General features: G+C 37.9%; 1 protein-coding gene across 3 annotated transcripts in view; it reads left to right on the top strand.

Annotated features, from left to right (window-relative positions):
- The window catches only part of LOC117408697 (protein ARK2N-like), a 41,551-nt gene extending 19,280 nt beyond the window's left edge, over window positions 1-22,271 (top strand). Inside the window, exons 3-5 of one of the 3 annotated variants that reach the window (XM_058995919.1) lie at window positions 12,770-12,949; window positions 18,200-18,326; window positions 19,115-22,271. In XM_058995919.1, the coding sequence (XP_058851902.1) occupies window positions 12,770-12,949; window positions 18,200-18,326; window positions 19,115-19,304 (497 nt within the window). In that variant the 3' untranslated portion in view covers window positions 19,305-22,271. Of the gene's footprint in view, window positions 1-1,837; window positions 11,259-12,769; window positions 12,950-18,199; window positions 18,327-19,114 lie in introns of those variants that run through there. The other 2 variants (XM_034013935.3, XM_034013934.3) reach the window with 2 other exon arrangements.
- The last annotated feature ends 447 nt before the right edge of the window (window positions 22,272-22,718 follow it).

Genomic DNA, 22,718 nt, shown 5'->3' with positions numbered 1-22,718 from the left:
TAGATATATATTATGAAATATATTGTCAAGTTCAACAAGTTCTTAATTGAACCGTGCCAACTTTTTCCTGTACAGTCTCCTTTTCCACAAAGATGAGAGAATAATTATTTTAAAATGGACACTGCATTGTGATATACTTAGGCAATTTACACTCCACAGGCTAGCCTCTCAGCATTCATTTGGCAGGAAGTTGAATCTGGTCAGGTGCATTGTGGACTCTGTAGTTTCTTAACAGCCGCATGCATACAGGTTTTGGCATGCAAGGAAAAAAGCTACGTGGTTTAATAATGAAACTGAATACTACTGAGTCGTTATGCAATTGCAACGTAATACAAAAATATATCTTGGGTGGGGGGATTGATACAGACTTGTCAGCTGCTTGATGTCTGTGTATAGTTATTTTTTATGAAATGTATTATCAGTAAACTAAATGAAGCCATTTACACATTTAAAGGTGATAGCCATACTTAAATACCTTACATACTGTTCACCAGTGATTTAATATGTAATTTTTGGACTTACTATTAATTCCTGTATATGGCATTTTCTAACAAAGGGGAAATTTTTGCAGTCACTTCTCAAGGCCAACATGGATTTAAATGCTAGAACCCAAGTAAATCTATTCCAATTTAAAACCTAAACTTAATTGCCTTAACTTTAGTAAAGAGATAGTAAAGATCAGAGTTGTTGCTGCATTTCTTCTAATCCCTGTTGTACAGTTTGAAATGGAATTATTTGCAATATCAATACCGCCCACTGTATTTTTGTATTTCACTGCGTAATATTGAGTTAAGTACAGCTAGCTGGCTTCTTCTTTTTGGAGATCATATTAACAAAGCTATTTGATTAGCTGATAGAATTGAGGTGGTATACCCTACTATTTTCTGCTTGTGGCTAATCCTGATTGTATTACCTCACTTGTGACCAATAGGCCTACTTTCTGGTACCGGGGTAAATCGTTTTATTTCAGCTTGTTCAGAATGATAAACTTTACAGAGGCCAAATATCATTGCTTTATTCATTTTGCATTGTTGCTTATCTAAATGATATGTATACAGTCATGTACACATTATTCACTTGATTGAACATCTTCTATTGTTTTACATGTTGGATTCTGGAATTACTTCATTTATCGTAGCATCAGCCATTTTAAATCTACAGATAACTTATGTGAGTGTATTAAATATTGCATGTGTTTTTTTGTTTTTCTCATGTCACCAGCATGCCAAACATACAGACAATAACACATTTGTATAATTTTTAAAAAGCAAACAAGGGCTTCCGAGAGGCGCATCCAGTAAAAGCACTCGCTAGAGTGCAGGATGCGCTCTATAGCCTGGACGTCGCCGGTTCGAGTCCAGGCTATTCCACAGCCGACCGTGGACGGGAGCTCCCAGGGGGCGGCGCTCAATTGGCCGAGCGTCGTCCGGGTGGAGGGAGGGTTAGGTCGGCCAGGGTGTCCTTGGCTCACCGCGCACCAGCGACCCCTGTAGTCTGGCCGGGCGCCTGTGGGCTTGCCTGTAAGCTGCCCAGAGCTGCGTTGTCCTCCGACGCTGTAGCTCTGAGGCGGCTGCACGGTGAGTCTGCAGAGTGTAAAGAAGCGGGCGGCTGACGGCACAGGCTTCGGAGGACAGCATGTGTTCATCTTCGCCCCTCCCGAGTCAGCGCAGAGGTGGTAGCGGTGAGCTGAGCTTAAAAAATAATTGGGCATTTCAAATTGGGGAGAAAATAATAAAAGCTAATTGGCAACAACTAAATTAAAAAAAAAAAAAAAAAAAAAAAGCAAACAAAAATGTGAGATAATAATGCTTATCGAATGGCCTCAATGTCTTTAAAGCTGGCTTCAGTCGCGCCGAAGGTTCTGCAGGAGTGACCGGTCAAATTCAGGGACTGCTAGACAGCGGCACTTCATGGGACCGGAACTGCATTGGCAACGTCTTGGAAGAAGCCATGAACCGTTTTGCGGTGATGCAGCGGCAGACAGAGGAGAGGTTTCGTGTGTGGATGGACAAACTGACTCGACTAGACACCGATGATGAGACTAAGCCACGCTCTGAACCCACAGAGCCCCAAATCCAAATGATCGGCCAAAGGGTGCCGCCCACCACCCAGTCCAATGCGTGCATGCAAATGTCCGGCAGCCATTTGCACTCGCAAGCTTATACGCCATATGTAGTGAGCCACCAAAACATCGACTCTGAATCCTTCCAGATCCCATTCAACAACAACCACCCTCCTACCAGCTTTTCAGAAAATGGAAACCCTGCTAGTCAAGATTTGGATCACTCGAGCATTTAAGAACTGTGTCTTTAGGCCTGGAAAGTATATAACTTTTAAATATTAATTTCTTTTTGTTTTCTTATTATTAAACTCTGGCCAAACTACTGTAAAATGTGAATGTTAAAATAAAATGAAACAGGCCCTTGTAATGAGGTTGAGTTCTAATAGGCTGGAAACATGACCATCCCCACACTCCTATTAATGGACTTAAAGCACTAATTCTGCATGATCTAGTGTGCTTTGTTTTACTGGGGTTTCTAGTCTAGGAGGCTGTCATAATGTGATGTTAAGACTCAGGTTTTTACAATGGTGTCATGAAAACTTCCAGAATTTTAAACTGGCCACTACATAACTGTGAAACCATCTAAAATAAAAGAGAAATGTAACCTTCAAGATGGTGGCCTGACCTTCAGACTTAATTTTTTATTTATTTTTTCTCATAGAACCTTCCAACTTCAATTTAGTTGTTGAGGTCTACATTTAATCCAATGCAACCCCAGACTGTGCAAAATCATTACCTTTTTGGTCTGCAGCCTTATTGCTACAGTATGCACTGGAATATTATATACGAAAGCTGCTCGGCCGAGCCTTTGACACTGTCATGCCCGCCCCAGAGGGTACAAAAGGACTGCATGCACAGATCTCGGCACCATTTTTCCTTTCAAGAACTGACCGGGGAGCCTGGTATTAGATAAGTACTTCTTGCTTATATGTGTATAATTTGCTCATATCGTGTTTTACATAATTTATACAATATAACATTTGCGTTGTGATAGTTATTCTTTTTTTTTTTTTTTTTTTTTTTTTAAATTAATTACGCATATATTGTGCACTACAGCCTGTTTGTTATTTCCCGCAGTGGTCTTGTGCCCCGCGTGAAGCCAGTGGCTTGATTCGCTCCTTCCCAGGGATCAAGCAACATAAGTCGGCTGACTTGTGCTCTCCTCACAGGCTGCTTAGTTCTATCTTGTTCAATTAAAAATCTTGTATTAAGTTATGAGACATTTATTTTCTGAACCTTTGGACCTGTACTGGTACCGAGGTCACTGACCTGCTCCATTCCCAACCCGTTGGCAAACCGGGACCGCAGTTACTGCACCGTACCGACCCGGTGCTACAGTCACAAACCGGTACTGTACCGACCCCGTACCGTTGCGCTACCGACCGGTGCTTACACCCCCGGTCCAGTACAAAAAACGGTTTTGTTCGGATCTTGACCCGGCCCGTTGCTGTCTATAAGCAGACTGAGACAGCACCTGCAGTTTGTTTACTGTACACTGCATTGCTACTTGCATCATGCCTGGGTTTTATCACAGCGACACACATGCAAGGACAATCTGCCTGTTGAAGACAAGCACGGCAGAGCACGTCAGGGAGGCACTGACTAACCGCAGTTTCTGTGAGGTTTGTGCATCATTCTCCAAGCGCACGCTGGAGAAATGTCTCTCCCGCGGCTGTGCAGGTGGGCAAACAAGAGCTGGTGTTCCCGTCTGAGGGTGTGGAGTCCGACAGTACATCCCCTGTGGTCAATCTCTCACTGTCGGCAGAGCTTCTACCGCTGATCAAGAGGGCCAATGGAGTCTTGCAAGTGCCCTGTACTATTATTATTTTTATTATTTATAATAATAGACCCCCTCCAGTTAGAGAAAGAGTTCTACTCCAGGTACTTCCTAGTGCCCAAGTGGGATAGTGGCCTCAGACCAATCCTTGACCGCAGACAGGTCAACCTGTATTTGAGGCAAAGGAGTTCAAAATGTTGACAAAGCAACAGCTATTTCAGTCAATCAGGCCAGGCGACTGGTTCACCACGGTGGACCTCAAAGGCACCTATTTCCACATCCCCATAACACCAGCGCACAGGAAGTACCTGTGGTTCGCCTTTCAGGTAAACGCGTACAAGTTCTGTGTCTTGCCATTTGGCCTCTCTCTAGCTCCCTGTGCCATCTCGAAGTGCATGGAAGCTATCCTGGCCCCACTGAGACTCAAAGGCATCAGAGTGCTCAATTATTTGGACAATGGCTAATTTGTGCCCAGTCTCCAGCACAGGCAGAGGCCTACACGGAACTTGTCACTGGCCACTTTGAAAGGTTGGGTCTTGCAGTGAATCTTGTGAAGAGCCAGCTCATATCTTCTCAGACAGCCTCCTATCTAGGAGTGTCCAGTCTGTCGGACGTTAGCGTGCAGAGAATAGCCACCTTAGAGCACTTTCAGCTCAACAGAGCACTCACAGTAGTGACGTTCCAGCGACTTCTGGGCCATGTCAAAAATTAATCTGTCTCCCCAGGAGCTCACTTCCTGGCGGGGCATCTTTGACATGGTGTCTGCCTTCGACCCCACGACCTGACCCATGGCAGTTATACTGCAATTTTGCATGACCTTTTTGACGGGGGAAATCCCCTTCCACATTAAAGGTCTATCTGGCAGCCATTTCGGCTTGCCATGTCAAAAATGACTGTCTCCCCAGGAGCTCACTTCTGCCGCCTATGAAGGATATTGTTTACAGTCACCTCTTCAAAACGGGTGAGAGATGAGGTTATTCTCAATTTTTGCAGAAGCTAGGACAAAGGTTCCGTACCAAGCCTACTTTTTTGAATTGGAGGCTTTCCATCCACCTCCTTTTCAGTCTGACAGAGAGCAGCAGCTCCATACGCTTTGTCCAGTGCAGGCCCTAACATATTGTGGTTACAAGATGACAAGTTGGAGGCAGTCAGAACAATTTTTTGTTGCTGTGGGGTGAAGTCCTATGGTCAAGCCCTGTCTAAACAGAGGCTGTGCAAATGGATAGCAGATAGTCAGAACTTCCTATGAGTGAGCCAACTTGTCCCCTCCACAAAAGCTCACTGCCCATTCCACCAGGGGCATGGCAACCGCATGGGCTTTATTCCAGGGTGCATCTGTCAGACATATGCAATGCATCCTTGTGGTCTACTTCCCATACCTTCACCAGGTTCTACAGACTGAATGTCATGGATCCTAAAAACCCTGGCTTCCGAGTCAGCCCTTACAATACAGGCATAGAGGTGAGTTTTTTAGCCATAGTACTTGTTAATGGGATTCTGTAACGCACAAGGCAGTCTCAGCTTAACCTTGTAGCATTCTGGTCGTAAAGCAATCATGCCCTTGTGACAGCTTGGGTATACTGACCTTTTTGGTAATAGTTACATTTCGTACTTGAAAGGGAACATTAGGTTATTATCATAACCCTTGTTTCCCTGAAATAGAAATGTAACCATTTACCTTCAAGTTCGCTGTGTCCATGATTGCAGCAGGCTTGAAGGAACAATTACGTCGATCTGTGTGCGAAGTCCTTTTGTATCCTCAGAGGCAGGCATGACTGCATCACAGGCTGGGCCGAGCAGCTTTGGTATATAATAATCAGGTTTCGGGAACCAGGGTTATGATGATAACCTAACGAATTCTAGTGTGCATGCATTATGTGACAATTTCCTGGTTTGCAAGCTCCTGGTCAGCTCAACTCTAAAGCTGTCCATGTTATTAGAAAACAAATCAAATCACGCCTTGACTTGATGATTACTGACTTGCATGTTATTATGATTTTATAGCTGGTAGTCTGACATTCTAGTGTACTGCTAATGTAAATAAAGAGGAAAAACTGTAGGTTATACAGCAAGTTTGATCAGAGTATGAAGTATTGTGTGAAATAACAAATAGGAGTTTATTTTGTGGGGCTACCAAAGGACAAACTTTTAATTGGTAGTAAAGAAAATAGTGTAAATTTAACATGATGGAAACTGGTATGTTTGCATAGAAATCAGTGTGAGATTCGCATTTTTTCTACCAAATTATCATAGCAATACAAGCAAATCTGTATATTAAGGCATGCAGGTTCAATAAGGCATGGCTAAAAAAGTAATATAAATAGTTTAAGTGGTATTCAGTGACATTTTCTAGAACAGGGTACCGAGTGTGCTACATCCAAAGCATGCCCTGAAATTGTAAAAATCTAGATTAAACATGAATAGACACATTTTCTAATAGATAATTCAACTTTTTTTTGTTATTGTGGTTTTTTTTTGTTGGTTTTTTTTTACGTTTTGAAGCTGCTATTGAAAGAAACTGCTGTTCATCTTTTGCACAAATTTCTAGTAACAGAATTTGACAGGGCTTTGAAAAATGTGATTAATATTACTCCATTATGCTTTCATACAAGGGGGTGGGTCTGAGCTACAAAATTGTTTGTTTTCCCAGAGCTTTACGAAAGGGATGCTTTTTTTCTATCATAAACAAAAGACAAAAATATGGATTTCTTCATGTTAAAGACTAGTTTTGGAGAAAGAGGTTCTGTTTGCATAGCAAATGTATATCATTCAAATTGCCTCAAAGTATTTGGTGATATGTATCTTCTAAAGCATTTTTATAAGATCCACTAACTTTATGTTTAAGTTTAAATTATAAAACTAGTCCTTTTAAAAATGTGTGTTAGTGTGTTACGGTGCCATATTTTTTTTTACTCTTGTTTTTGACTATGCTTTTAAATTCTGTAGTTAATGGGAAGTGTGTCCGTTTACTTCTCATGCTCACTCCTCCTATAGTGAAAATGTAATTTTTTTTTTTGTTATTTTGCAAAGTGACATTTGTTAAACCTTGTACATTTGCTGTAAAATTAACCTAACAAATACATTTTCAAAATGTACAGTGTTTCCTTGTAATATTTGAAAATAAAAGTGCAGTTTGCTTTGGGTAAAGATATGTGTTTCAATACAGTAGATGGCCTAGGTTACAGAAAATTTGGGCAACTTGGACAATTACTGGAGAAATGTCAATTTTTATGGGGTTGCTTTCATCATTCTTCCAACCTTGTTTAAAAAGACAGGCTGCATATTACAACTTGTTTACTTGTATTATTATTATTATTATTATTATTATTATTATTATTATTATTATTATTATTATTATTATTATTATTTCTTTCTTTCTTTCTTTCTTTCTTTCTTTCTTTCTTTCTTTCTTTCTTTCTTTCTTTCTTTCTTTCTTAGCAGACGCCCTTGTCCAGGGCAACTTAAAATGTTTACAAAATTTCACAGTACAAAATATCACTTTACAGAATATCATAATACAGATAAGAGCAGTTATGAAAGTACAATAAGAGCTAATCTAAGTAAGAGCAACATAAATAATACATTATTATGGTTTCTGGTATACCTTTGCAATGTCAATTTGTAGTATCTTTGATTGCATGATATTAAATAAAATATCAATTATGTTCATATAGGTTTTTTTGTCTCAATCCTAAAATTCTCGGTGATGCTAAAATTCTGGCCATAGCTGTAGACTAAAATAGTTATTTTTTATATCTGTATGATCGTGTCATTGTCTCTCCCCCCCCCCCCCCCCCCAAAAAAAAGAAAAAAAAAACATTAATCTAAATCAGAGGTTCCCAAACTTTTGATTGCAGCGTACCCCCCTTCCAGACCTATCAACTGTCTGCATACCCCTAGCATACAGATTTATATTTTCATGTTGTTTTTAATATATGCATTCATAATACACAGATTTATACACATACACAATAATATACTTACAATTGAAATGACTATAATAATATAATTACGGCTACTGATTTTAGGGTTTAACCGATAAAACATCCCTTATACAAAAAAAAAAAAAAAAATCTGTGTATAATGAACACCAGAAAAACACGGAAATATACTCAATTCACATAACTCAGAAACCTAATACATAAAAAAACAAAAACAAACTACCTTTCCCTAACTTGTATTGATTAGTTCTGAATACTTTCTCGACTGGAGGCTTGTTCGTGTGATTTAAAGCTGTATCACAGTTAAGATACGTAGGATTTAAAACAGAATTGCAAATTGTGGCGAAATGTAAAAAAAATGCCTAAACACAAAAAATCCCAGAAGAATGTGTCCGTGACCACAGAGATTTCGTTGTGGAAGACAACAAAGGAAAGAAGGTACAAAGTGTGGTACTGTACAGTTACTACTTTGTGACAGAAAAAAAAAAAACAAGCATTTTGTAAAGTACAGTAACAGAAAACAATAATTTCATACAGTACATAAAAATCGAAAGCTCTGAAAAAACGATTTACATAAAAATCGAAAATAGCTCATAATAAGCACCAAAAAAATGTAATTAATAAAAAACTAAAAACAGACGTCATAAATATAATACATTTAATTCGCGTTGTACAGTTATTGGTGGTGAGAGTTCTGTACGTCACTGTCCCTGTGTATCTTTGTTCTCATTGTTACCACTTAGAGGTTTGCAATAAACGAGCACACCACAGCGTTGATCCCAAGTGTCCCGCTGCTGCGAGATTGTCTTGCACGGCTCTCTGTTTGTTTCTCCATTTCACGGCAGAAATTAAAAGGAATTTCCAATGTGTTTTAAAGTTTTGTGTGAGTATGACAAGTCTTATGAAAATGCAAAAAAAAAAAAAAAAAACTAAAAGAAAAATGTTCGCCATTACACAATTTGTCACGCATACCCCCTAAACACGTCTCGCGTACCCCTGGGGGTACGCGTACCCCAGTTTGGGAACCTCTGATCTAAATTAACTGTAAGGAATTGTATTTTAATGTAATTTTATTTCAGAACGCTCCATTTAAAAAGTGTACTGTAGTTCAGTAACCTGTGGGTTTTTGGATTAACCGTACACCAATGATGGCATGTTAATACAGTATTGGTGTCATATAATTTCCTTTCATCTTTATTGCTGCCTTTGTATATCATAGTTCTGTTTTAAATTATTTTATTTTTTAAATGCATTTGTAACAACAAATTTGAAACATGTCAGTGCTATACACTTTTTTTATATTATGTGATTACTGAGAAAGTAAGTGCATAGGGGATTTATAGAAGCTGGTGTGTTTTGCTAATGAGTGGGGGTTATTTGTAGCATGCTCCAAATTGAAAGCATGGCTGGTTGCAGATGTCCGATGTATTTATAGTCTGTGATGCTGCATACTTGGCTATTTTTTATTTTTTTTCTGGGTGTCATTAATATTTATTGAAATGTAGATATGTAACCCTGACAAAGAATATTGGTACATTTTAAATTGTAAGCAAAGATGATTTAAAGTGCAGAAGCTACGAAAGTGAAGCTACAAAGAGCATTTAAGATGGCTTTTTCTACTGATGAAGAATTGAAGTAGTTTCCGAGCACAAGTATTTTAATGGGTAGGTGACCAGAGTATTAATCTGCATGATTTTATATTAATCAGATGTATGTTTGTGCATGGTGATTATCATATCACTACGTGTTTAGTACAATGCTAAATTTTCAATGTTTTTAGGCTGTTTTTTCTACTAACCATTTTGAAAAACACATTTCTGAGATTCAATATTTGACGTTAACTATTCCAGTAATATAACAGTTGCAATATTGTACTTTGCTCTCAAGTTATGTCTTCTGAACTAAAGCCAGATCCAAAAGTGTTTCTGCAGTGACATGGCTTTGCTTTGGCTATGTTACAATAAAGTACATTTTCATTAGTTTTAGCTGACATTTCATAAATCATTTCACTTTGCAGCATAATTATCGACAAATGATGCAGAATTCTGCTTTGTTTTAATAAGAAATGATAATGAATAAAGCATGAAACAGTAAAATGTTGGCTGTTTGATAAAATGTGTTCTTTAAATAAGAGTGACTATCTTGTTGAATATATTTTTTTTTTATAGGCTACCTATCTGTTTTCTTTATGTGTTTTTCATATGTGATAGCACTGGATTCCCAACAAAATGTGCCAAACCACAAATCCATTTGTTCAAGAGACCAGGGTTGAGTTTAGATAACTTTTTTTTTTTTTTTAATTAAATGTCAGACTGCATAGCAAAAAAGCCTTGAAATTTGCTTTAAACTAATTTACTGCTGTAATTACATAATATCACAGGAGACAAACTAAAATCTTGGACTAATTCTGGAAATGATTGAATAAGATGTAGAATACTCTCATTACCCTGGTAGAACCTGGGTTTCTTTAACCTTAAACACTCAATATGTGAAATACTGTATACAGTAACCAGTACACACTTGTGTATGCATGAGCTTACACAGTATGTGTGTACAGTTTAGTCTAGATAAACCACATGAGCTTGTATGCAAGACTATTGAATGAGAGGAAAAGATACAGCAGAAGTGAAAATACATTAGTACCCCATCTAATGTACAATACTTGTATATGAACTTTTATTCTTTTGATATTGTTCACTATTCCAACTTCCCAGTTACGCTAATGAATAACCCTCTAGAACCTCACGTCTTGCACTCATCTTCAGCAACTGGGTCGCTTATTTTGATGATGAACATGGACACATGGGCCAATGCAGTATATGAAGCCACAGGAGGAATTGTCATAAGTTTCCACTGAAGATGACAATACCTAGGGAGAGGGTCGAACTTTCAGTAGTATACAAACAGATTTAACCATAGCAGTGTTATTTTCTGTGTTGGAAAAGCCAGTGTTTTACAATCCTGTTAGAACAGAGCAAGTATAACCTATATACTGTAGGTCCAGTAATACAGACGTGCTCAAATTTGTTGGTACCCTTACAGCTCATTGAAATAATGCTTCATTCCTCCTGAAAGGCAATGAAATTAAAAGCTATTTTATCATGTATACTTGCATGCCTTTGGTATGTCATAGAATAAAGCAAAGAAACTGTGAAAAGAGATGAATTATTGCTTATTCTACAAAGATATTCTAAAATGGCCTGGACACATTTGTTGGTACCCCTTAGAAAAGATAATAAATAATTGGATTATAGTGATATTTCAAACTAATTCGTTTCTTTAATTAGTATCACACATGTCTCCAATCTTGTAATCAGTCATTCAGCCTATTTAAATGGAGAAAAGTAGTCACTGTGCTGTTTGGTATCATTGTGTGCACCACACTGAACATGGACCAGAGAAAGCAAAGGAGAGAGTTGTCTGAGGAGATCAGAAAGAAAATAATAGACAAGCATGGTAAAGGTAAAGGCTACAAGACCATCTCCAAGCAGCTTGATGTTCCTGTGACAACAGTTGCAAATATTATTAAGAAGTTTAAGGTCCATGGAACTGTAGCCAACCTCCCTGGGCGTGGCCGCAAGAGGAAAATCGACCCCAGATTGAACAGAAGGATAGTGCGAATGGTAGAAAAAGAACCAAGGATAACTGCCAAAGAGATACAAGCTGAACTCCAAGGTGAAGGTACGTCAGTTTCTGATCGCACCATCCGTCGCTTTTTGAGCGAAAGTGGGCTCCATGGAAGAAGACCCAGGAGGACTCCACTTTTGAAAGAAAAACATAAAAAAAGCCAGACTGGAATTTGCTAAAATGCATATTGACAAGCCACAATTCTTCTGGGAGAATGTCCTTTGGACAGATGAGTCAAAACTGGAGCTTTTTGGCAAGTCACATCAGCTCTATGTTCACAGACGAAAAAATGAAGCTTTCAAAGAAAAGAACACCATACCTACAGTGAAACATGGAGGAGGCTCGGTTATGTTTTGGGGCTGCTTTGCTGCGCCTGGCACAGGGTGCCTTGAATCTGTGCAGGGCACAATGAAATCTCAAGACTATCAAGGCATTCTGGAGCGAAACGTACTGCCCAGTGTCAGAAAGCTCTGTCTCAGTCGCAGGTCATGGGTCCTCCAACAGGATAATGACCCAAAACACACAGCTAAAAGCACCCAAGAATGGATAAGAACAAAACATTGGACTGTTCTGAAGTGGCCTTCTACGAGTCCTGATCTGAATCCTATCGAACATCTATGGAAAGAGCTGAAACTTGCAGTCTGGAGAAGGCACCCATCAAACCTGAGACAGCTGGAGCAGTTTGCTCAGGAAGAGTGGGCCAAACTACCTGTTAACAGGTGCAGAAGTCTCATTGAGAGCTACAGAAAACGTTTGATTGCAGTGATTGCCTCTAAAGGTTGTGCAACAAAATATTAGGTTAGTGGTCCCATCATTTTTGTCCATGCCATTTTCATTTGTTTTATTATTTACAATATTATGTTGAATAAAAAACCAAAAGCAAAGTCTGATTTCTATTAAATATGGAATAAACAATGGTGGATGCCAATTACTTTTGTCAGTTTCAAGTTATTTCAGAGAAAATTGTGCATTCTTCGTTTTTTGTGGAGGGGTACCAACAAATTTGAGCACGTCTGTATGTGGTACACATCTGTCGTCTAATCTGTAGTACTGTAAAAGAAACAGACTGTATTTTTTTAACCAAGAAATGCCTCCATTTTCATAGGCCTATTTGTTCAAATCTGCTTTGAATGTATATCTACTAATTTGGTTTTACTAATTTTTTTTTTTTTTTATCAAGTAAAGTACATAAGACTGGATGGATTAAGAAGCCCCAGGGAAACGGCTGTGCTTTTTGATTTCAAGGGTTGTAATGCGCACATACTTGAGTGTAGATAGAGTTTTCAAAAAACCTAGTACTAGTAAATGTGGAATTTCCAGTACAGTTTAAATAACAGGATTTTTTTTGTTGTATTCCTACAGATGGTCCTCCTGTATTAGCACACTATGACATTTCTGACACTAACTCTGACCCTGAAGTAGTAAGTGTCAACAATCTGCTAGCAGCTGCTGTAGCTCAGGAACTAAAAACTTACAGAACCCAGGATATGGGATCAAATTCTTGGCAAAACAAAGGGGATCTGGGGTCAAGTATGGAAACAGGTTAGTCATAATGACCTCCATTTGGGTTTTTTCATTTTATATAGTGTATTTGACAAAAAATGTGATTATCTTCTTGATGTACATTTGTGCCTTTACACCCTGATTTTTACTAATTTCAAATTTTTAGTGCTTGAGCAACTCTAGTTCTCTGGTGCCGGTCTTTATTATTCTTATTCTTATTATTTAATTATTTAGCAGAGCTATCTTTAGGACCTGAGAGGCACTATCCGTAGGTTTAATTTACAATGTTTAACTTAATGTTCTAAAGATCTGCTGAACCAGCTTTTTTTATTTTTTTTTGGTTGGGGCGGGGGGTGCTTTTTTTTTGGTTGGGGCGGGGGGTGCTTTTTTTTTGGTTGGGGCGGGGGGTGCTTTTTTTTGGTTGGGGTGGGTGGATGCTTTTTTTGGTTGGGGCGGGGGGATGCTTTTTTTTTTGGTTGGGGCGGGGGGTGCTTTTTTTTGGTTGGGGCGGGGGGGTGCTTTTTTTTGGTTGGGGTGGTGGGTGCTTTTTTTGGTTGGGGCGGGGGGATGCTTTTTTTTTTGGTTGGGGCGGGGGGTGCTTTTTTTTGGTTGGGGCGGGGGGGTGCTTTTTTTTGGTTGGGGTGGTGGGTGCTTTTTTTGGTTGGGGCGGGGGATGCTTTTTTTTTTGGTTGGGGCGGGGGGTGCTTTTTTTTGGTTGGGGTGGTGGGTGCTTTTTTTGGTTGGGGCGGGGGGGTGCTTTTTTTTGGTTGGGGTGGTGGGTGCTTTTTTTGGTTGGGGCGGGGGATGCTTTTTTTTTTGGTTGGGGCGGGGGGGTGCTTTTTTTTGGTTGGGGTGGTGGGTGCTTTTTTTGGTTGGGGCGGGGGATGCTTTTTTTTTTGGTTGGGGCGGGGGGTGCTTTTTTTTGGTTGGGGCGGGGGATGCTTTTTTTTGGTTGGGGCGGGGGGGTGCTTTTTTTTTGGTTGGGGTGGGGGGATGCTTTTTTTTGGTTGGGGCGGGGGGGATGCTTTTTTTTTATTGTGGCGGGGGATGTTTTTCTTTGGTTGGGGTGACTCTTCTACCTGAAAATCTGGTACCATTTTAATGTACTTTCTGCTTTGTTATTGCACCTTTTAACAGACTAGTACTACAAGCAAACAAAGTTCAGCATCATGAGGTTGTAGACGAGAGGTAGATATTTGACCCCACCCACCACCAGGGATTTGCAGCATAGCCTAGGGAGAAGTGGGGGAAATGTTCTCTGCAGAATGAATAGTTTCTCTGGAGGATCATGAGTCAAAACAGTTTGTAGCCTTGGCTTCAGTGCCTAGTTCTAAAAGACTATGTAACTTAAAGCAGTACTTTAAGTATGAATATTGCCTTCCAATTTATGGAGTGCATTATACAATCTGAGGGTAAACAACAGTAAGGTAGTGTATATAATGTACCTTGCTTATTCAAGTAGTACTTCTCTCTCTTTGGATCAAAAACACACTTGCCTACAGTAAGTGGGGGGGGGGGGGGTGATGCTTTTCTGTTTTTCTTTGTTGCATTAAATATTTTTACTAATTTGGGAAAAGTGTGTTATTTATTTATTTATTTATTTATTTATTTTTTCATTTTAAATCTTATTTAGCATTAGTAATGTAATTTACCAAAAAATGACATGTAGAATACACACACAGTCCAATTATATGGAATGCCATAAATATTTAATTCACTTATTGATTTGGACCAATCGGAATATATTAAATACTACGTGTTTTAAATAAATATAAATTAACTATTCATTTTCTACGTAGGGGCTGGTCATGTTATAGTAGTACCTACATAGTGGCAGGTCATTAACTTGTTTTAAATAAAGATTTTTATATCAGTTTTTTAATTTCTAATTATATTTATTTCAATTTTACACAAAAAATATTGAGTTACCATCGCTAATGTTAAATTCAATGTCAGATCTTTTAACACTTGTTTAGCATTACATATTAGTTAGAGTGGGGTTACCACTGAATTAAAGTGATTTCTAAGGCTCTGAACCGCCAGTTGATGCTTGTCTCTGAGGTTCCGGGTCTATCCATTTTTCACTGGACTTTACCCAATGCCAAGTCCATATAGCGCCACGAACTGGGCAGGAATGGCAGATGTAGGCGACTTTTAATTGGATCATTTATTACACATATTATTTTCTTTAAATTCATTGGTTCTCATTTCATTTTCAGTGATCTGATTGGCCAAATTAGTAGATGCAACAATTAGAATTACAACACGTAAAATAATGTGTTTTTGACCCCGATGGCCTTCCATAGATTGCGTATTGTAGCACACGTGAGCGTGTGCTGGGAGGGAGTAAACTTAACCCTTTAAGGACCGTAATCGTGAAAACACGATCATACTGAAGTGTCATTCTGGGCCCGTGATTGGGTATAAGTGATAACCGCACTTCATTTTTTGACTTACTGGGCCATCGTACTTTTGCAGTACAGACTGCAAATGCATATCATTGAATGGGGGAGGGATTGAACTGCACTGCCTAATTGTTGTTTTTTGTTGTGATGTCACTTGAGACAGGCATTTCATTTAAATCTGATGTATTTGACTTAGTTGTATTCTGTTTCATGTGTTTTAATATATATGTTTTTATATAATTTATAAATATCAGGAAACAAGTGGATATAAGCAGATAATGTTTCATTAACTAAATTTATCAGGTACATTTTTTTTTTCCTTATTACTGATAATAATGGAATGAATTATTTTATTTATACTTATTTTGAGAAAATAATCGACAGTAGTTTCCATTATTTCTTATAAAGGAAGTATTGAAAGGTCCCTCAGGTCATAGAGTAACACATTTATATACATGTATCTCTAAGCAGAATACATATTAATAAAAACATACTTTACGTTTGTTTCGGAACCCCGACCAAATCCTTCGGCACACGTTCTTCAGCCCTGCTTACAGTGTACATGTATTCAGCTCTGCTCAGGTTGAGTGAAACTTCACACTAATTCGTGATTTGCAGTAACTATATGGAAGTATTTACTTCATATGAAAACCAGTCTCTGTTGCTTTGTGTTTGGAAATCTGCAGTTAGCATTCAGTGTTATGGAAACTCATCAGGTCATGTTTATGGTCATATGACCTTTTGAGATATTGGCTTCCTGTTCTATATTCAATGATTCATGCAATCACAAATGCACTGTCAGAGACCTTATGTTGTACTACTGACTTGATATTAGCAGGGTTACAGAAACACTACAGGCCGAATGTGACGGTATGACTGTCATTCTCTGTCAAGTTTGATTGTGGGTTTCCTTCACTGTGCATTTGTTTTAATCTCTGGTTGTATTCTGGTAAATGGTAGACCTACTGTTTTGTGGCCATATTTGTTTATCCTCCTGGTGTATTTCAAACAAATGACATGAACAAATGTTTAATTCATAAATACTTGCACTGATTTTTACCATGTGTCCATGTTAAATGCATGTTTTCAAACAGATACATTAAAGGTTTCAAACAGATGCATTACATTTTGCCACTGGGAAAAAGGCTTTTATGGGGTAAAAATGTGTATCTGGAAAAATAAAGCATCTACATAGATTAAAGGGCTAGTCACACTACAACGTTTATTTGCGGCGTTTTTAGTTTTAAAAAATCGAACCTATGGAATTGAATACTACCTTTCACACTTGAGCGTATTCGAACCTATGGAATTGAATACTACCTTTCACACTTGAGCGTATTCGAACCTATGGAATTGAATACTACCTTTCACACTTGAGCGTAATCACTGCGAGAAACGCTGCAAAAAAAATAAATCGAAACAGGTTCGATTTCTGGACGAAAAACGCTGTGTTTTCCAGAGTCCTTCAACATTTGGAGGCAATGTGGATCGGGTGCAGGCTGCTGCATTGCTATAGCTTCGAAGAAGATGAGAACAAAGTAGAAGAATGTGGGTTCACATCTATAAAATACCACTGATTTGCATATACTTGATACACGTAGCAGACAAAAAAAATAGCCTACCGGTATTTCAAATAAAATAAAAGCAGAGGTAGCCAATTTGATCTAATTTCATTAAACCACAATACTTCACACTGCAGTTTGTCGTTTCTGAGCTGCAGTGTTTACTGAAAGCGGATTCATTTATTTCAATTCAAACAAGAACAGAACAACTCACAAAGCCTGATGAGAGTGAATGGCAGTTACAGTACAATTTGTACCATGAAAGTGAGTGGATGGAATTTCTGTTCAACCCATTGGTAATTCTGCTGATAGAAAACACAATATAATTCAACTTTTCTCATATTTTCTGTTTGAAGTGCATATCGAGATATGCATCGTGCTGCTTATATAGAAGCACTGCTAGAATCAGGCGTTCCAATTGACATTGAAGAAGAGAAAAACGCTCATGTGAATACAAAAAATCGCTGTGAATCGGCTGGCGTAAAAAACGTTGTAGTGTGTTTAGCCCTTTACTTGGAGAAGGACAGGCTTTTGGTTGAGGAGGCATTGACATTTGGTTCAATAACAATAAACAATGACTTCAGACATGGATACCCAACAGTCATTGGAAAAGTGCCTTTATTGAAATGAGCGTACAGGTGTCTTCATTTAAACGTACAGGCTATAAACTGTAAGCACTAGGGATGGGAATTTCGAGTAATTTAGTGCCCGAGTGTTAAAAATGGAGTATTCAAACCTAATGCCAGACAATATTATTCTACATATGCACCACAAAAATTACCACGTTAACACTAGAGCAGGAGCCGGAGACGGGATTCAGGCGCCAACAAAAGTACTTTATTGAACAGGGTCCGTGTTTGTGTCAGGACCACACCACAAAAACCTTCCTCCTGTCACAAACCTAAAAACTTGCTAACTTTCTCGTTCGCTCTATTCCACACACACACAGGCTCCAGCTTTATGTCCCCTCATACACAGAGAAGAGAGCGGACCACTACTCTCGTTAGTGGGTGAGGGGGGGGGCAGGGCAGAGCAAGGGCTGTAGATGAGATGGTCCACACCCAACAGCGGCACACACACACACACTACCAAAACTAGTGGTATGGTCCCTCCTTGGAACAGTACAGATAACATGAATGCACTGGACCAGATGAAACAAGATAAACGAACCGACCTGAACTGACTGGGTCGCTACAATATATTTAGCTTGCATTCATGAAAATATATTATTATTTTTTTTTTTTTCAAGTACTCTAACCTGCACAAGATTATTTAACTTGTTATAAGTATAGTTTACATTTATTTATTTTATGTTTTTGTAGGTCACATAAATGCAGAGTTTGCAACTGGTGATTTGTCTACTTGTGGCCCTCTTCAAATCAAAGAAGAAATAAATATTGCTTCATCAGACAGTGAAGTGGAAATCGTGGGTGTGCAAGAAAATACAAGGTACAGATCAATTTTACTTTAAATATATAAATGTGTAACTAGGAGGTTAACTAGTTTTCTAACTCTACCTCATCATAAGAAGTAGAAAATTCGGTTCAGGAAGGAATTCACTTTTATAAGCTATTTCTTCATGTAGTTCAAAAGAAAATGCTAAATACTTGTTGCTTTAACAAGCATTTTCCAATAACCCTGTCCAAGAAATATAGTGTTTTTTTTTATAATGGCATAAATACATCTTTATCATTACATCTGTAGGAAACAGTCAATTTGTTTAAGTTGCTTTGTTAGCCAACTCATAGGTCTTTTTTAATGTTTGTTTTTTTTGTTTATTTTTCAGCAAAGTTAATATGTTAATAAGAACTTGCCTTGTTGGGTTTTGAGACCTGTAGCTCTCCTGCAGAGAATGTTGCATTGAAAGTTTGAATCTGCATATGGCCTTTTCTTGCTTGTAGGCAAATTTTATATTTGCAAGTCTGATCATTGAAGCTTTAGGATTTCTAACATGTAAATGAATTAGCAAGCAATGCATGTTTTCTTAATAGGTTTAAGTTGTGCCCCAAAAATATCTTTGTCATAATAAGAGGAAGGGGGCAGAAATTGTATGACCTGGTGGCAAATGGTGATTTGAGGCTATCCAAAATTATCATGGAATGAGAAAGCCCTCAATGGTTGCATCTGTAAAGTATATTTTATAGAGGCTACTTTTTTATGAACAATGGTAAATAAAGTTAACTACCCTGTATTTAACCTTTACTCCTTTATGATTATTTTTTTTCACTTCTCTTCAGGTGCATCCATCCCAGAGGAGGTGTAATTCATAGTATTTCATCTTGGAAGCACGGCCCCATTTCACAGTACAGCAGCACAAGACAATCTCACCTCTGGACAGCTGTTTCACCCCAACCCAACTGGTCATCCCCGCCAGAAGTAGTAGACCTCACTTTGGATGAGGATGCTAGACGCAAATACTTACTGTGATAACCTGTGCACTGATTTTTGTTTTCTGTGGTGCAGAAATATTAGCTTCACCTTCAGGAGGCCCTCCCTGGTGTTATGGAATACTTCTAATTGTGGACACTTCCTTTATTGAGTGCAGTTCATTTTTAACTTAAATATAGCAATATTCATTTTTACCTCACTGACCTAGAGGTATCATGGTTTTTAAGTAAAGTTTCTTAAGCTAGCTAAAGATGATGCTAAATTTTAAAGACAACTGGAGTTCTAAAAGGTGCAGGAACTTGTTTAAAACTTGTTCCTTTACTCAATCATTTTTTTTTCCATTTTCACAGTCATACAACAACAGCTCACATTTCTATAGCGCCTTTCATCACAAGGATTCCAAAGCTCTTCACGCACAAAGAACAATTAAACCATCTAATACAGAATTTCATAAAACAGAAATTGAGATAAAAACATTGGTTTTAATTGTAAAAAAAGCTAGTTCGTAGAAATAGAACAATTAAAATATAAAAAAGATGTAATACAATTAGAATTTTAAAAAGGACAAAAAGAAAATGCAGTTTTGATTGTAAAATAGAAAAATACATTTTCAATCTAGACTTTAAAAACAGTAAGAGCCCCAGCCACAGCATTCCATAATTTAGGAGCTTTACAAGAAAAGGCCCTTTCTCCTATATTTTTATTCACCCTTGGAATAACCAGCAGCCCTGCATCCTGTGATGTAAGAGTGCGGTTAGGAGTATACAGGATCAATAATTCCTGTAAGAAACTGGGGTTTAATCCATTCAGGGCCTTGTAAGTTAAAAGCAAAGTCTGCACAGGGAGCCAGTACAGAGAGGCAAAAAAAACAGGGGTAATATGTTCACTTTTTCTGGTTTTAGTCAAAATGCTAGCGGCAGTGTTCTGAATGAGATGTAAGCGAGACAACTTGTGTATTGGGATACCAGAGCAAAGTGCATTACAATAATCAATTCTAGGTGAAACAAATGCATGCATTAGTCTTTGAGCATCAGATGCATAAATAATAGGTCTAAGTTTAGCTATATATATAGAGACAAAAGGGATACTTTACTAACTTTCCTAATATGAGTGGGCAATCAAGAAAGAGCAAATTACACATCCAAATACCACACTTGTGTGGCTGAATCCCAGGCAGGATATTTGTAACATCACATGCTGCATAATGATGTATTATCAAGTGGCCTTTTTATATAATGCACAAGCCTAATTTGTAATTATAAGTTTTTTCTGTTTGGTGGCTATTATTTATTTTAGAAATGCACCTGCAAGTTTTAGCAACACTTGGTAAGCATTGTGGTATTGCATCTTGCAATATCAGATTTGAGGAAGTTCACAGGTAGCTCATTTAATTCTTCATTTGTTTTATGGTACATTTGCATGCACAAGATACCACTGAACTACCTTTTTTTCTCTATTAAGCAAACAGGTAAAATCAGGAATTTTATAGCTTCGATTCTTTGTACAAGTTTTTTTTTTCGGGTTTCACTTTTTAAAAACAAATACAAACTTAATTGGAAATGGTTGTCTTTAAAATTTCAACATTAAATAAGTTTGGGGGACTTTCTTTGTACTGCCCTAACAGATCTCTTTAGTATGAGAATATACTGTAACTTCCATATAGAATATTAAATCTCATAGCATCCTGACTTCCTCAGATTGTGCACTGTTTCAAAATATGTTCTATTAAGTTGGTTCTGCTATTTTTTTCTTAAACATAAAAGAGATGGTTTTAATTATAAGTGAGCATATATTGCATATAACATCAACAAAGTGGTGTGACCTTTCAGGAATATATTATGTATTTGGTGCCAGACCTAATGATGGATGAGACATAGATTGGGTGCTTTATGCATGGCATCAAATGTAATCTGAATATTTTGGAACATTCTCTTTTTAACTATTTGTACCAAAAAAACACTGTATGGTGAAGTTGAAGTTTTCTTTGCCTGTGATATTTTAAATGCACTGTCGGCTCACTTGCTCAAAGTTCAATACCAGATTAGCTTCCTAAAAGTTCCTATACCTCATGTAGGTTGTATACGTATGTAATAAAATATTTTGGCAAGTCTGCTAAGTGTTTGTAAAGCAGTTGGGCACACAGTGCTCGAAGTGTAATGTATTCAGATGTCCATATTTTCTGGATAGTATAAAAGGGAATTTTTTAGCCCTCTTAGCTAAGAGCTCATTTGTTGGCTCATCTATTTTCATATCATGTTCTCCCTCTAACCCCCTCCTCCCATAAAACAAGTGAATATGGGGGGTTGTGTTTTGGTCATGTACATGTTCTGTTTTAATCCCAAAGTGTGTTATCTCATAAAAACTGAGGTACATTTACTGACTTTTTACAAGAGTTAGGTTCATCCACGGGAAATCGCTAGCACTAAATGTCAGTTTAATCTAGGCATTTTGTCATGCATGGCTGACTGTGCATTCCTCCGATCTGGTAATTACTTGCAGCTTGAAACCGTTATGCAGCAGACATGTTCAAGGATGGCCAGGGGAGCTTCAGATGTTGTCAAATGGTTAGGGGTCTCCCTGATTATAACATGATTTGCAATATAAACCCCAGCGAGATCTAAATTGACATAACTAGAATGTAGATAACTAAATGAAATTACTTTTAATTTTAACCCTTGTCAATATGGGGTGGCCTTCAGAGGATTTGTTTGATAGTTTACATTTTTATGGAAAAGTGGGAAATCTAACAATTCTGTTTTACAGCATGGAGCACATACAATGAGGGCAGTTATGACTAAACAAATCACACCTATAATTAAAACACAGGGTTTCCTAATAAGCATTTTTTACTTTCAGTATTTAATTAACTAAGAAAATTGAGTGTTATTATTTTTTTTTTTTTTTGTCTTGCATTGTGCAAGTCCTTGACCTGCTTGAAATTTTCAGTCTGTAGTATAAAAGTAAACTATTTTAAAGCAAAATAAATAGTGTATTATTTAAAGACTATGTTGTGGTGTGTTGTCATATTTTAAGGATTGTTTTACCAATCATCTTTGTCTGATCTTGAATACTGTATGGGTCAAGTCATACAGTAAAAAAAAAAAATGAAGTATTCATACTTCAGTGTTATGTTGCAAGGGGGTATACAACATTATTCAGAATATATATGTAGTAGCAAGTGTGAAGGCTGAAAAAGGGAAAAAAAGCTTCTAATGCAGATTGTGTCTTTGGTCCTAGCTTGCCTGGATAATTGCAGCCAGCATTCCTGAGTAACATTAAATCAGAGCCATAACTGCCTGACAAGAACAATGTAAGTTAATTGAGTTGCATTATCCATCTTCCTTTCTTCACACTTCCATAGAGTGCAAGACCAGCCTACAGGGGTTAAGGACAAACATCTCAGTTGGTCCTTATTAATATGCAGTGTATGCCTTGTCAGATGAGCTCTGCACT

Source organism: Acipenser ruthenus, chromosome 2, assembly GCF_902713425.1.
Source record: "Acipenser ruthenus chromosome 2, fAciRut3.2 maternal haplotype, whole genome shotgun sequence".
Lineage (NCBI taxonomy): Eukaryota > Metazoa > Chordata > Actinopteri > Acipenseriformes > Acipenseridae > Acipenser > Acipenser ruthenus.
The sequence above is the reverse complement of the archived record's forward strand: the minus strand, read 5'-3'. Positions and strand labels throughout refer to the sequence as shown.